The sequence below is a fragment of the Cyprinus carpio genome, chromosome A5 (genome assembly GCF_018340385.1).
Source record: "Cyprinus carpio isolate SPL01 chromosome A5, ASM1834038v1, whole genome shotgun sequence".
NCBI classification, from domain to species: domain Eukaryota; kingdom Metazoa; phylum Chordata; class Actinopteri; order Cypriniformes; family Cyprinidae; genus Cyprinus; species Cyprinus carpio.
Genome location: NC_056576.1, coordinates 33,885,328 through 33,902,443, shown reverse-complemented (window position 1 = coordinate 33,902,443; position 17,116 = coordinate 33,885,328). Strand labels below are relative to the sequence as shown.

General features: G+C 36.8%; 1 protein-coding gene across 1 annotated transcript; it reads left to right on the top strand.

The window, feature by feature from the left end:
- Positions 1 to 1,217: 1,217 nt before the first annotated feature.
- LOC109088001 (serine/threonine-protein phosphatase 2A 65 kDa regulatory subunit A alpha isoform) lies at positions 1,218 to 15,391 on the top strand. Its single transcript, XM_042756998.1, has 15 exons — positions 1,218 to 1,376; positions 2,311 to 2,401; positions 2,520 to 2,620; positions 2,720 to 2,952; positions 4,202 to 4,349; positions 4,570 to 4,725; positions 5,870 to 5,984; positions 6,989 to 7,059; positions 8,015 to 8,149; positions 12,620 to 12,793; positions 13,008 to 13,068; positions 13,250 to 13,408; positions 13,806 to 13,962; positions 14,057 to 14,148; positions 14,349 to 15,391. The coding sequence occupies exons 1-15, from the start codon at positions 1,299 to 1,301 to the stop codon at positions 14,363 to 14,365; spliced, it is 1,788 nt and encodes a 595-aa protein (XP_042612932.1). The 5' UTR covers positions 1,218 to 1,298; the 3' UTR covers positions 14,366 to 15,391.
- Positions 15,392 to 17,116: the final 1,725 nt, after the last annotated feature.

The following is a 17,116-nucleotide window of genomic DNA, read 5'->3' as shown; positions in this document are numbered from 1 at the left end:
TAAAACGCAAACTAACAAAAGCAGGCCTAGTATGAATAATGGATGTCAGTGTGTTTTAATTGAACACAAATTAGCAACTGAATGCAGAACAGATGGTACAAGACATTTTCTGTGCATATTAAATAACGATTTTCACAGTTCTCATGACCCTATTTCTTCCAAAGTGGGTTTGATTCTTATTATATCTTGTGTTATTTAAGCATTTGCTTGTAGAAATCAAGTTTTCAAATTATGCGTGTAGGGATTGTAATGCACATCAAGAAAAGAAAGACTCTTATTTCAGTTTCACTGATATATATTGTAGTTTTTGTTAATATTTTGAATTAGATTTTATTTTTTATTATAATTTTACTTTTTATTAGTTATTATTTATAATTTTTATAACCATTTGGTATGTTTTTTTTGTTTAATAATAATAATAATAATAATAATAATAATAATAATAATAACAACAGCTCGTGTCATAATAATATTCAATTTATATTTATTTTTAACCGATAATAATAATAATAATAAAATAATAATAATAAAGAGAACAAACAAATGACACACATAATCTTAAACTATGCATAACTACTGAAATAACATCATTCTGGGTCATTCATGACACTGGAAATCAAAGGTCAAGTTGGGTGCAGTGCATCATGGGATACAGCATTTCTTATAGTGTGCAACTCTGGTTACATACTGGATGTTTTAGCAGATGTAAAATAGGTGCATACTGAGCACACTGCTCAGCATACTATTACTGCAGAATAGTAAGTGGTATAATCCTAATTCATTATTTACAAAAAAATTTATAGGAAATGCTTCCTCAACATACTTTCAGCAATAGTGAAACATCAATTATGTATAAATAAAATTTAAAAAAAAAAAACACACAAAAAAACTTTTAATTAAAAATAATGTAAATATAAAGGAAATTGGACCAGGTGTAGAAGTAGGCTACTTGTTTTTCTAGTATTTAGCCCTATGTATATGTTATTAGTCTAGTACCTTGTTAGTGAATCACTCTATTTTGCAGAACATGATTTGTGTTTGTGAATGTCTAGCTGTCTCATTTTCCTATAAGAAGAAGAAGTGTTTGTGAAAGGATTTAAGCTGCCGTTAAAACCAAAAGAATAATAATAAGAAGAAGTGCTGGTGAATAAAGTGACTACAGTCAGTGTGCTGGGCTGCTGGGGTGCGCGCGCATCTCGAGCTCGTGCTCGTGCACTGTTGTTTGTTTGCTGGGGCTGGGCGCAGTGAGAAGAGAAACCCCGTAGCAGGAACTAGCTAAGCAGCCGTTAGCATCCAAGATGGCGGGAGCAGACAGCGACGACTCTCTTTACCCTATTGCCGTGCTAATTGACGAATTAAGAAACGAAGATGTTCAGGTAAACAAAATACTTATTTTAACACCAAGTTTTAGTTTGAGAAATAGACTCGAACGCGTAGAGGCTTGACTGGACAGCAGTAGCTAGCAGCAACCAGTAATGTGGGCCTGTCCAAGTTTAGCCAGCCGGCTAGCAGCGAGAAGACAATTCAGTAATCAAGACACTATATGATCATATATCAAATTCAAAGACAGATAAAGCCACAGACGTGTCGTTTAGCTCACCCAAATGTATTATTAGGTGTGTGTAAAATAACTCTGTTTCGTGTGTAAATACAGTGTGACGCAGAGCAGTTTGTGCGGTTGCTAACACGGCTAACGTTAGTTCTGTGATTTACTGGTATGTCATTGAGCCGCTTAATTACTTAAACAGAGAATCACAATATTTCATTACAAGACGTTTTAAAGCACAGACTAAGTATGACTCAAATATTGAATAGTTTGCAATGTGAACACATTAACGACACACTGACACAGTTTATGTCATTTAAGCGAAAAGCTCATGCAGCAAACGGTAGCGACGAGAAGATAATTCAGTGACACTTCAGATTTATTAGTTATCTTAATTCATATTTAATATATTAAATGTCTATTATATATTTTGTTTAAATTTGAAAAATACACCAATTGGTGATTATTAGCTACAGTCACTATAAGGTGATCTCATACCCCTCTCGTTAAAAACAAAAACAGGGCTGTGCTGCTAATTATAAGACTGGATTCAAGGAATATGAATGAATGGTTTAGTTTTTTTGTCTCAATGGATTGAAAATGTCATTATTCCTTTGGTCTGTCAGCTATCAAACCATCATTTTAGAGTTTATATGTTATAAACATGGATTACTTATACGTTTGGTCCCTCATCAAGTCGGCTGCTTTGCTGTCAAATATAGTGAGACTCTCCTCTTATAGATTTCTTGCTCCTTTCCCTGTAGCTGCGATTGAACAGCATTAAGAAACTGTCCACCATCGCCTTAGCTCTGGGCGTCGAAAGAACACGCACGGAACTTCTGCCTTTCCTCACAGGTAAGCTTATTTTTTTGCTGGCTTATTTCCTATCCAAAATGATTATAACAGATTTGTTTTAGGTGTAGTAAACTGTTCTTGTGCATAACTCTCAATTTCTCATTTTCTGATCGATCAGATACCATCTATGATGAGGATGAAGTACTGCTTGCTCTTGCTGAACAACTGGGGAACTTCACCATGCTGGTTGGAGGACCTGAATATGTGCACTGTCTCCTTGTAAGCTTTTTGACTTGATTTCATACTGAAATTGACTGAATTAAATAATTCTGAGTTTGAATTTGTTTGCTTGTTGACTTGTGTGTTTGTGTTTTTCAGCCCCCTTTGGAGAGTTTGGCTACGGTTGAAGAGACAGTGGTGCGAGACAAGGCAGTGGAGTCCCTGCGGAAGATATCCCATGAGCACTCTCCAGTGGACCTGGAGGTACACTTTGAGCCTCTGGTGAAGCGTTTGGCCAGTGGTGACTGGTTCACATCACGTACCTCTGCCTGTGGACTCTTCAGTGTCTGCTACCCACGAGTTTCCAGTACAGTCAAAGCTGAGATCCGCCAGTAAGTTTAACATATTAATGAAAAGTGTTTTGCTATAAAACTAAATTTTTATTTTGGAAACAGTGATACAATTAAAACAGGATTGTTCACACCAAGAGCACACCGAGAAAGCACTTGAATAAATTAACAAAACAGATTACACTCACTTAACCATTGCTTTTTTTTTTCTTAAAGCCTATATGAATTCCAAATTAACAGTTTTGTTTTTATGGAATATATTGCAGTATTTATTACTGTCTGACTTACCTGTGCACATCTTTTTTTTTTTTTTTTCTTTTTTCTTGTGTCTGTAATCTTTAATCAAACATTCTGCTGAATATGTAAATGTAGTAATAATTTTTTTTAAACACTAATATAATACAGTCACTTAATTTAAATCAGAATAAATTAAAAAATGACAATTAAATAAATGCTGGCATTTAAATAATATAGCTGTTGTAATATATGGTGCTAGATAGGTGGGTGAATCTTAAAGGTAATTTTTAGTAATTACCTTAAACCACAAAAGTGATTCTCATTACTGTTAATTCTGGCAAATATACAAATGTGCTAATAGTTTTTACTGTGTTGTAGTAAAAAGATTAATGTAATGCAATCACTTTATTTAAAAAAACAGAAATAAAAACATATGCAGTGCAAGAAATACTTCCATTAAAATCTTAAGTTTTGATATTTTTTCTTTTGCATTACAGTGATGAGAATTTGGAGTGAAATGTGCTTAGGTGTCATGAAAATAATGTCACAATGAAAAAAAGCTGCTAAAGCAGGCATAATTAACTAAGTGAACTAAATGTATTGCTTTTGATTTCGGAGAAAAACATGATCTGGGCATGTTTTAACAGATTTCATAACATTCACACCAGTATAAATGTATATCAAATGCATTTACACTTTTCACATCACTTTGTTTTCTCGATGTGGCATATTTTTTGTATTAACAATATCAGCAGCTGTAAAACAGGGTTCCAGCTGGCTTATATCGTATTAAGTTTTATACAGAATGTATAACACATTCTGACGTCAGACAGATTTTTGTCTATGGTGTGAATGTGTTCATAGGAATGTATTGCTTAAATGTATTATTTACTGTGCCTGTTATTTACTCTGTGTGAATAACTATTTAGATTAAGCGTAATTATAGTTACAGAGTGTTAATGTTAAAATAACAAATGGAAAGGAAAATCACTACTTCATCGTCTTCATTTTCCGTTTAATTGGAAACGTTAACACATGTATCATCTCTCCTCAGGCACTTCCGTACCCTCTGTTCTGATGATACTCCCATGGTGCGCCGTGCAGCCGCCTCCAAGCTGGGTGAATTTGCCAAAGTGTTGGAGCTGGAGTATGTCAAGAGTGACATCATCTCTCTCTTCACTGCACTGGCATCTGATGAACAGGTCTGGTTTCAGTAATACTCGCTAAAATATACACACTCTAATTCCATCATTACTCAAACCACAGCATAAAGGCTCTGAGCACACGTTGCATGGCAAGACCATTGGAGGCTTGAAAGGTTTTCATTGTGTTTATGTAACTCAGTGCTGGAGTAAGAATTGAATGGTAAAAATCAAAGTGTTTTCCTCTGACATCTGAATGCAAACATTTACATCACTGTAGGACTCTGTTCGTCTCCTGGCTGTGGAGGCCGGCGTCAGTATTGCCACTCTGTTGCCTCAAGAGGATCTGGAAGCACTGGTAATGCCCACTCTGCGCCAGGCAGCAGAAGACAAATCCTGGAGGGTCCGCTACATGGTTGCAGACAAATTCTCTGATGTAAGCCAAAAGCAAATCATGCGTGAACTTAATTATATGTAATTGAATTTTATTGGAAAATCCTAGTGTTTTTTAACAGAATTCCATTTTCATGCAGCTGGGTGGCTCCCACCCATAATTCTCCTCATGGGCATAACTAAATTACAGTTTAAGTTCCGGGTTGGTAGGATTTTGAAAAGTATCTTATGCTCACCAAGACTAATATTGTTAAATATTATTTCAATTGAAAATACCTCTATTCCATTTTATTATCTCTTTTTTTAAATGTGAATTGTGTCTGTGATGGCAAATCTGAATGTTGAACATCATGCATTTTGGTGCTCAAAAAACATTTCTTATCACAGCTAAAAATGGTTTTGCTTTTTAATATCTTTGTGAAAAATATATACATATCTGCAGTCTGTTGAAGCGACTGCTACTCCATGTGTGTGTGTGCCTTACAAGTATTGCGGGCACACACTGCGATCAGCAAATTCGTGTGACAAGGTGACAAGCTTCAATCTCATATTATAAGCTTGGCTTAAAATAATGAACTTGTCAGACTGATAAAAAAAAAAACTACTAAATGTTGTGTGGTTCATGAATGTTGTTTCAGCAGTGGCAGAGCTCTACCACTGAATAGCGCTGGAGCAGTCACTTCTGTGTGATGTGAATTTGTGCATCCTTTAACTTTGTTTTATAGTGCTGATGTTATATAAGCTACCTGGAAACCTCTTCCCTGCTTAGGATCACAGTTTCAGGATGCCACCTCATAAGCGTTCACTGGTCTTTATAATCCTGCTGTGATGCACACTGCTCATTGTTGTGCATCTTGACCTTAATGCAGTTCCTTTGAATATTATTTTGTCATGTCATGGGGATGATTTTGGATTATCCTGAGCCACTTGATATGTTAGATATTTTAAAGGAAACAATGCAGTTATAAACACCTAGCAAAATCCTGGGTTAAAAAGCAATGAGCACAGGCAATTTGACCTGCTTTAGAAATGAGAATGTACCGCATCTCATGAACGGTGCTAGAATAGCCTTGATTGTATCCTAGCATGCACCGGAAGTGCCTTTGTCCTTGAGTCTGCAGGAAACGCTGAAGTGCTACTGTGAAATGGAAATGTGAAGTGACATGCTTGTCTCTGCGAATTTACAGCTGCAGAAGGCTGTGGGTCCAGAAATCACAAAGAATGACCTAGTGCCAGCCTTCCAGAATCTTCTGAAAGACTGTGAGGCTGAGGTTCGCGCTGCTGCTGCAAATAAAGTCAAAGGTGAGAGAAGACGCCAAATCAGCCATGTAATATGTGAAAATACCTCTGCAAATTTGCATAATAGGTATTAATAGGCTAATCGTAGTTAAGATATTTTCAGTAAAATAAGCTGCACAAGTCGCAGGGGTCCGAATTACATTGTTGAGAGAAAAAAACTGATAAAATGCACAAATGTATAAGTCACATTTTATTACATTCAAAAATAATGTGAAATACTGGTAAAAATGTTTTAAACGTATTTTAGTTCCCCTCACTTCACAAGAAATCATCTAAATTGAATGGACACTCAGAATAGAAATTAGAAATATAAATATAGAACATGAATTCTAGTGACGTTTTTATAAACACCAAGCCTAAACATATTTGTTTAAAGTAAAACTGAAACTACCAGTTGGAAATGTGCTGTACAAATAAACTTGGACTCACATTTCTCTCATTTATAGCACAAATTCAAATGTGTGCACTTTGCACATTAGGGTGGGGCCGAAAGACGATGTCATCGTCCAACGCCAATGGCTGACAGACATCACGATGTTGAGCCGGCATCGTGATTCTTTTGACAGTGCCTTGCCACCCATAATTGATTGTTTGCTTCAGCTGCACTACCAAGGGCTGAAATGCTCCAGAAAAGCTCTTTTCATGCTGAGCAAATCAAAATGACCACAGCTGATCACAGTTGGAAGTCAAATGGCTTTGTGTAGCATTGAGAAGATGATTAGCTACACTGATTGAGTTTACAAGTCCTTTTTTTTCCAACTCAGTGATTCTTTTTTTTTTTTTTTTTTTTTCTCTGACATGTTGGAGTTGCAAGCTTCATTTCAGGCTTGATTAGGTTTCACAAAAAAGGGACATGTTGTGAAAAATACTGTAATTTATATACATATTTAGAATTTGCTGTAATTGCCTCTTTCAGTTTTTTGTGTAGTCATTTGCCTTGCTTAAGGAATAAAATATTTAATGTTTGTATTGTGATGACTCTCATTGATCATTTTTCTTGTCCTTAGAATTCTGTGAAAATTTGCCAGAGGACAGTAGAGAGACGATCATCATGACACACATTCTCCCCTGTGTTAAGGTAAAAGCACTTGTCAGCATCTCTGCAATCTGTCCCATTTCAGACTGATCACTTGTGCATCATTGTTCCAGTGCTCATCACATTTAATTGGCGCACAGTTCCAATCCTGGTTCAGTTACTGGCAGATAACTCTCGAGTCAGCATCTGTTCTCTAAGCGTCTAAGACTTAAACAAGATCAGATTAACAGCGTGTCATTGTGTCTGTGCTCTGACCTACTGCCTGCAGCAAAACTAGAATACTTTTCTGCTCTGGATCGCTTTTACTGTATATCAGTCACTGTTTTCTTCTGTGCTTTAAGAAGCATAGTGTTCTGGTGAAAATGCCTGAAACCTCTGTTATCCAGGTTATCTTAGTAGCTAATATATATATTTTTAAAATTGTTTTTGGACATGTCCAACAAAATACCCGTGATGGCCATCAGCATAGATACAAATAAAGAGTTAAAAACAAACTTAAAACAGTAAATCAGTACCAAAACGCAGTCCTTCCCACTGATAGCCAAAAAAGATCTGCCAGTGTTACATTTAAACTTACCATTGTATCCCTACCACTTTTACAGTCACATGGTCTATGTAGTAATCCTCTCTGGTAGGATCAGTAGCAAAATACTCAAGATCCAGTATATACTGATACTAGGGCTGTGCAAATAATCAAATGTGATTTTCATGCACATCTCGTCAGTAAAGCCGGTTCTGTGATTAGTAGTAAATCTCCAGCATGTGCTTTCAGATGGAGCGGCATTTAATACACAGAGCCGTAGTTCACTGACAAGCTATAAATGCAATATCGCGTTCATAATCGCAGGCGAGTCATTGTCGATTATTTGCCCAGCCCTAACTGATACCAGTGAGATCTCACGGTTCATGTAGACTTCAGGTATTACACTTGATTATTTGAGTTGTATTGAAGCATTGATATTCATTGACAATGTGTTTTTTGTTCCTCTGTCAATAGGAACTTGTCTCAGACACTAATCAGCATGTGAAGTCTGCTCTGGCATCAGTCATTATGGGTCTCTCCACCATTTTAGGCAAAGACAACACCATTGAGCACCTGCTTCCCCTTTTCCTGGCCCAGCTCAAAGATGAGGTAAGCCTGCTGTGTTTGTGTGTGTGTGTGAGACAGAGAGAGACAGACAGCACAGGTCTGGCTGAGGTAATTTGCGTCATGTTCCAGTCACAGATGATACTTCTGTGCAACTGCTCACTTTGATCCTGTCGAGGTGAGGCATTGCTAATGCTAGCCTTTTAGTGGAAAGCAGAAAGCATTGAAGTGAGAGATGAATGGATGAGTGCGGCACTATCTCACGTCTCATCTCTTTATTTACTGGGTTTTTTTGTTGCTTGCTGCTGTCTGTATTGCGATCGCTTTTCTTTAAGCTGCTTGGGAGAAGTCTTTGAACATTGTCAGTCACACAGACTACGCGAACTAAATAGAACAAAGCCACCTGGACTGCAGCGTGCATTGATCCATGTTTTAAGACAGGAAGCAGTTTTCTAATCTGTGTTAGTTCTTGCGCTGTTGCTCTGCAAAAAAAAAAAAAAAAATCATGACATATAATTGTCAGCTTGTGAATTCTGATGAAAACTAATTTTGATGCTGTGCAATAATACATTAGTATTTCAGGGGTCAAAATTAATTTTTTCCTTGGTAGCACTGGTGCTCCAAACTTCAAGAAGTTAGGTGCACTAACAACAATTTAGGAGCACCCTCTGAATATTAAGGAGCATCACAACTGCCAGTTGAACAAAAGGGCTGGCAACATCCTAATGATTAAAAGCTTCAACAATTGAACCTGATCCTGAATTCTTTGCCACACACTTGGCCCCTGCCTTGTTAGTGATGCATCGATCTTTCATAGCCAATTCTGATTGCTGATGTTTTAGAAGCGAGTAAGTTGATTCTGATAGAGCAAGAGAAAAATGAGTACATGAGCAAGCTGTTTAAATCCGCTATTACGGTCAGCAACCTTTTTATCACCTCCATTACCAGAAAAATGAGTACATGAGCAAGCTGTTTATTTCCGCTATTACGGTCTGTATCTGTAGCCATTTAAAACAGGCAACCACAGCATTTTAATCATGATCCAAACTAGGGATGTAAATTTTCGATCATTTCCATGATCGATCGCCATTTAAATTAACGATTAATTAATCGATTAATCATTAACCTTAATGCTGCAAAATACATCTATTGCAGCGGCACGCAGTCACCGGTATGACAGCATGTGCAAAAGCCACTCAAAAAAAAAAAACACTTTCTCACTTGAATTAAAGGGGTTTTAGTCTGAATAAAATGCTAGTAGCAGGAGTATAAAATGAATAGATGTGATTTAGATCATTTGATAAAATCAAGAGAGCGCTCCATATGTTTGAGATCATTTTACTTTGTTGACTTTTCTATCCTAGCACGGAGACCGCTGAACGTGCCTCTTTAAATGGTTTCGTGGTGCTCGTTGTTGTATTTTAAAACATTATGGCATTTAAAATAAAATCATCCCAAACATGGGCCTAACTGTGACGCCTGTGGCTGTGCTGCGCAGTCAGAGAGCCACTTCCATTGGCGCTGCTGCAGCAAAACACACTGCTCACATCAAACATTTTTATCGGAGTATTATGACCAGTCCTTAATTTGATCCTGCTGGATCCTGTTCCGGAAAATGTCAGATTTAGAATTTTTGCGTTCCGGTAGGCCTAGTTGTTTTTAAAAATTCAGCATTTACAATGCATTAGATTGTGACAGTGCATGCATACCAGAGGTGCGAGCGCGTTTGGATGTATTTGGAGGTTATTGCTCACGTCTCATTCAGCACCTATCCAAATGTTTCCATATTCGCAATGTATTTGAATGTTAAACTATTTATAATGTAAACTAGGCTTGTACTTTACTTGCATTTGCATATAGACGGAAAAGATCATCCTCTTCACGTAAGAAAAAAACGTCCTTGGCATAACACCCAGTATACTATTACTGTCTATTTAAACTGACCAGTGTAACCTTTTATATGTTTGGTTGACTGTATTTCATTTTGATAATGAACTGCAATGTAAGTTGGAATTGCTAGAATACGTGCACGTGAGGCGCCAGCCCGATCGAAACAGCTGAGACATAAACAACAAAAAAACTTTTTGGCGTAAGATATAATCCACAAAAGTGTTTACTTTCATTTGTGCACACTCACAATAAAAACAGAAGATTTGTTGTCATCCTTTTTTTTTTTTTTTTTTTTACATGAACTTATGGAGTGCTGCCACACTTCTGTTTTATATTCGTTATCTTAATTATTTAAGTCAGATATATATATATTTTTTTTTTTTTTTAAACAAATTGTTATTTTTATGTTAGGCCCATTACTTATAGGCTATAAATTTTCCTTAAAGCATCCCATTTTGTCCCAGGGCTTGAAAACCTGTGCCCTAGGCTAGTTAGGTCCATGCAGAAACTTGTGAACGATGCTCGGCGTCACCGTTTAGTGACATCAGTGAATGCTCCGGGAAAATGTATTGTCTGTGTTGGTCACAGCACCTTTAAATTCCTGTTTTGAATCCAGCATTTATTTATTTACAAATTATAAGCTCTGATTATGACAAGTGTGGTATAAAAGCTTTGTTTATTAGAGGAATAATTTGTTAGCTGGAAAATGTTACATCGCGACCATGCTTTTGGATGCATTCCAGCCCATGGCCTACATTTACGGGCCTTTGTTCTGGTTTGTTGGTTGGTCACGAATTTCCACAAATTAAATAATATTTAGGCATCGTTTCTTTTCCTGAATCCTCACCGTCTAACCCTCTAATTTCGCAGGTTTATTTTATTATCTTTCACTTTTAATCACTGTTTTCGCATCTCTTACTGTGGTAAACATGCGGGAAAGCAAATTAAAGATTTCATGAATTAAGAATTCGTTCGATTTATTAATTTGTTCCCTTATTTCAGTTAAATCATGGGTTAAGGAACAAATTAATGAAACATGAACCGTTGCCACAAATTAATAAGTCATAGGAACGAATTAACAAGTTGATAGCCTTTCTGTCCTGTGTCCCGCAGCCCTGCAAAGCGCACAATATGAAACAATTATCTGGGGAAATGACTGTTACTACATTTCTATTGCTTTCCATGTTGAAGAACTTTGTTGTTTCTATTTTAATGTACTTTTAAAGTTTAAATCACATTAAAAGCTTAATTTGTACATTTATGAATAAATGTTGATGCGTTTATATACCGACCGTCACTCACAGCCGCTCGCACGTGTTTTGCGCATGAGTTGCACACAGCCCAAAAACAGGTTAATCGACCATGATTGCTTTAATTGATTGCATCTCTTATTGACAATTAATCGATCATTGATTAATCGTTGACATCCCTAATCCAAACAAAGATGCTGCATACATGAGCAGTTTCAGATGTAAAATGGTCTGACTTTAGCTTTGTGAAATTATGCTACATAAAACATCTGCACTATGCAAAAACAGCAGGTCTGAATGAAAATGAAGATTCACTCTCTGACAGCAGGTGGCGCTTATGGAACAGCAGCGATAGAGCGTTTCCTTGCTGCACTGCTTTGTTCTTTATATATGCAATATACGGAGGCAAGATGAGAAGAAAATGTCTTTTTAACTTTTCACAAGTCAGTTCCCTTCAGAATACATTCATTTAAACCTTCACCACCAATTCAGTATTTTCAGGACTTTCTATATTTCGCACATAGTGAACAGTGAGCTTGTTCTGCCTGCTACAGTATTTTCTTCTTTTTGCATCCATCTTCAGCGTCTCGGCCCTCTGTTAACGGCCGTTTACAGACTTCATAGTATTTCCACACAAATGTCATTTTGGCAGATGATTTCAATGCAGTTTGTGCAAGTCCAGAACAGAGATCGGCTGAATTAAAACACAAACCGTTCGGTTCCAAGTTAGCTCCCCGTCACGTGACCGACTGCAGCAAAAGGGAGTGATTGACACTAACATAATGAATCTAAGATACGCGTTAAAGTTAATAGCGGACCAGTCACTGTATCGGCTCACAGCAGGCACATACTGTGTAGTAATTCGGGAACGTTTCGCAGAGAAATGAAGACAGGTAGCACCACAACAATCAGGTGCATGTTCGCAGTTTTGAGCTCTGTATTTAATGGTTAACATTTTTGCTGACTGCATTGCATTAGTTTAATGAATCATTTGAACCTTTTGGTGAATCATTTTGAATCAATTACAAATAATCTGCAATTTTATTTGTTGGGAAAATGGAATAAGTTGTAGTATTTTTAGTATTATTTATATACTGTTATAGTATTTATTGTTTGTATTTTAGGTTTTTTTAATTTTACTTAATTTTAGTAATGTGCATTTATCATTTTAAGTTTTCATTTATCTTTTTCTTTAGCGTAAATTTTTGCTTTAGTATTTTATTTAGCTTGAAAATTTCTGCATCTAATATTTTTTTTTTTTCCAATAAAACAACATATTTTTGGTAGTCTTAGTTACTAATGGCATTCAATTGTATTGGTTATTATTTAGCATGTTGTCTCTTATGTTAAAATTTTTGTCATGTCCTTCCTGTAGTGTCCAGAGGTTCGCCTCAACATCATCTCTAACTTAGACTGCGTGAACGAGGTGATTGGAATCCGCCAGCTTTCCCAGTCTTTGCTTCCAGCTATTGTTGAGCTGGCTGAGGATGCCAAATGGCGAGTGCGACTGGCAATCATTGAGTACATGCCCCTTCTGGCTGGACAGCTGGTGAGTCCCGATCGTCAGTGTTCTAGAATGCTTTATCCTGAAATAGGGTTCGGAATGTTCCATTGATCAGTTCTTATTCTTCAGTCTCTCTTAACAGTTTAAAGCATTTAACTAATCATCCTGTTAGTTTATTGCTGCCTTGGCGTCTTGGGTCGTGTAAGCTAATCGAACTGATAAGAGGTATCCTTTTTTTCTCTCTTTCTCATACTTCCAGGGTGTAGAGTTCTTTGACGAGAAGCTCAATTCTCTGTGTATGGCGTGGCTCGTCGATCATGGTAGGTTACTTTTAAGGAAAGCTCATAATTTCGTTTTAAAATGGTCAAAATGTAACAAAAATAGAAATAGCTGTTATACTGTGTTGGAGTCTGTCAGGAAACTAAAACTTTGGTCTCTGTGATCTTCAGTATATGCCATCAGAGAGGCAGCCACCTGTACTTTGGTCTCTGTGATCTTCAGTATATGCCATCAGAGAGGCAGCCACCTGTAACCTGATGAAGCTGGTGGAGAAGTTTGGAGCAGAGTGGGCACAGAACACCATTGTTCCCAAAGTGCTGGGCATGGCTAATGACCCCAACTACCTGCACAGGATGACTACCCTCTTCTGCATTAATGTGAGTCAGAGCTTATCAGCTTTAACAAACAGCCGCTGAGTCACAGAGGAATGTATGGGGCTGCCGCTGATGCACTAGGTGGAAAAGCGCAGTTTGACAAACATTTTGACCTTAAAATATATTAAAATCTGTCTCGTATACTCTTTGTAGAATGATGCATCATCCATGAAATAGTATTTGGCTGCTATCAGTTTTCACGATATTAGATTTAGGGGAAAAAATAATCAAAACAATTAATTTTTACACGATATTACACTACAACTTTACATTTTTACCATAACCATAAACAATTACAATAATAATACAATCTAAAAAAATAAAAAGGGAAAAAAGGGAAAAAATAATCAAAACAATTAATTTTTAACCCCTGAAGTAGCACTGATGTCCCTGTAGTTTTCAAGATGTCGTGTGTGGACAGGAGATTACCACCAAACACATGCTCCCTGTAGTTTTCAAGATGTCTTATTTTAGATGTCCAATGAAAAGTAGCCAGGTAGCCAATGTACGCTTCAATGTGGCCAAATCTCTTCAGAAGATTGGACCTGTGCTGGACAGCAAGTATGTGTTCATCTGCATTTATATAATACTCACATTTCTCTTAATGTGACTCACTTTAGCATTATGTCTCTCATTTTGTATTTTTTGATTATAGCTGTCTGCAGACAGAGGTGAAACCAGTGCTGGAGAAACTGGCATCAGATCAAGACATGGATGTGAAATATTTCGCCCAAGAGGCCATCAGTGGTGAGTTCTGCAACTGCTGCTCTTGAGTGTTGTGCAACTAGTGACGCAAACCAAAAAGCTACCATCATTCTTAAATACCTGCATCGGTGCAAACTGATGACTCACAATTATGTAACACTTAAGTTAAAAAAACAAAAGACTTAAATGTGTTTAATTTAATGTGAAATGTTCTAACATTTCTTTTTGCTCTCTTCCTACAGTTCTTTCCCTGGCCTAATGTACCTTCTTTGCTGAACGCAAGACCCATCTCTCAAGTTGACCTCCATTGTATTTATTGACATCTAGGATCGTCCACTGGACTGTTTATGGAAAAACAATGTGCTCTGTTCCCTCTCAGTAAGAAATGTTTTAGGGATACTTGGCTTCCCAAGTGTTTTGTTCAACTCTTCACCAAACAAACCATCTTGCTCTTTATTCTCACCCCCAATCTTCCCGCTGAGCCCTCTTGCTCTGTTTATCATCACTTGCTAAACCTCAGCCTGGGGTCACATTTAGATGGTGTTTTACTATCTGTGTAACAATATAATGAAGCATCATAGGTTTAGAAAAATAGAGATGTTTGGAGGCATCAGTTGTCCAGATTTAACATCAGTCATCTGATCTGATGGACTGAATCACCTTTGCTCTTAGAGCTGATTTTAAGAATTGACCCATGCATGCGCATAAGCGTGACAGAGGGCCGAATCACTACTGCACCTATCATTTGATTACTGTTCCTGTGCTCTGTCTTACACTGATTGTTGTTGAACCAAGACCCCATAAAGCACTAGGCTCTGATACTGTTCCTCTATTTTCAAAGTGCTTATCCTCTTAAAGGGACCATGACAGATTTCCATCTGCTTCCTGTAACTGTTATAACCGAGGATGGGCATTCCAAAACGGCCCATTTTATCTTCAGAAGGCAAGTGTCTCCATTCTGTGCCATTGACAGTGTTGCACATTTTCTCTTTTTGTTGTGTCCTTTATAATGAATGCATCTGCATGCCTCTTGCACACAGGTTCCATAGATGGTCAGTATATTGAGAAGCTCATTAATTGCAGGGCATCTTAAACTCCCTTCATTAACACATTGCTTTTGCCTGTGATGTTGACTCTCCGATTCTTCTTCAGCTTTAGAGTGCAGTCAGTATAGTAGTATCTTCTGTGTAATGAGTGTCATTAGAATGTGCTTTGGGTTTTATATGAATATGGTCACATTGCCCTTGATGGAAGGGAACTCAATAAAGAACGTTATATAACCCCATTTCACCGTGTGTGGACCTTCTGTAATCCATCAGGTCATATACAGCAGAACGCAATATAGCATGAGGATGTCTAAGCTGGGAGTGGATTTTATTGAAGGAGGCATATCATGAGAAATCAAATTTTCGTCATCTTTGGAAATGAGTTTTTGCAGTAGGTTTTCGTAGTGCACTCAACTCTCAGAACTCAAAACTTCTTTCCTGTCCAGAGGGGAAAAACCTAAACTGCAAAAACTAAACTAAACTGCAAAAGCGACTGGTTGAATTTCTGAAAATGACTCATGTAATTGATTAAAGCAGCTTTTTTGTAATTTCTGTATCTTTTTTTTTTTCCAGCAAGGATGCATTACGCTGGTCAAAATGAACAGTAACAACATAATACGAAGTGCTGTTGTCTTAAAATTGGATTGAATAAATGTGTATCATGGTTTTCACAATAATATTAAGCAGAACAACATATTTAAAAAATTTGTATGAAAAACTTCTTATAAAAAAATCATATTAAATACAATCATATATACAACAAATACACCAAAAACATTTACAAATTTAATAATTTAATATTTTTCAGTATTTCAATGGCAGTGTGAAAGTATATCTATAATGTTTTTAATATTAAGGAGAATTTCCACATACACATGCAAGGTCTAACAGCCTGAGAGAGCCGTCATGGCTTTGAGTGTTTGTTCGACAAGGCTGTTTTCTCTGGAGTCTGAATGGTGGAGCTGCTGCTGTCGTGCCTGCTGATGAACAGTTTACAGCTGGAACATCACGACTCACCTTTTGAGTGTTAGTGCCATTCTGCCCAGATTAATCATCAGGGGAAATTAACCAGCTTTACGCAACACTCCTGTTCATTCAGCAGCTCATTTCACACACAGTGTCTGTTCCCGGGTTTACATGATTTGTGCAAAATTTCTCCATCTTATATTACAATCTAAACCGGTGAAAACATGCCTGCATCATATGACTTAACAGCTTTTTCGTTCTAGGTTCTAAGCTCCAGTTAATGGTATAGTTCACCCAAAAATAAATATTCTGTAATTTTCTCACCCTCATGTAGAGTTTCTTCTGTTGGGCACAAAAGATATTTTTAGGAACGTGGTGACCAAAGAGTTTATGGTAGTCACTGAAAAAAAAAGGTCAGTGGCTACCATAAACGTTTGTTCACCACATTCTTCAAAATATCTTCTTTTGTGTTCAACAGAAAAAAGAAACTCATACAGGTTTGGAACAACTTGGAGAGAAAATAATGACGGAATTTTCATTTTTGAGTGAACTATCTCTTTAAGATCGATCGTGTGACATGCTGACAAGAAATTAAAATACAAGAAACATAAAACTTAATTTTGTTTAATCATTGCTATGACAAAACACATTCGTTATTTGCCTCACACTGAATTTGCAGACAGCAACAGACAGTTCTTCAGTTCTCACTGAAGATTTGCCGCCACTTACTGCTGGTTTTAGTTTTTTATAGTTAATACTTTAGTCTTGTGGTAAGATAATTCTTAATTGCATGAAATTAATGATATCATATGGATTCTGTATGGAGATGTCCATCTATGCTTTACAGACTTAATTCTCAAATTGACCAAAATGTATGGATAACATATTAAAGTTTGGAAAAAATTGTATGAAATCATTTCACTGTGCATTATTATTATTATTATTTTTTTTTTTAAAGATTTGTATAATTTCCAAACCCCTGCCATGATCATGTAACA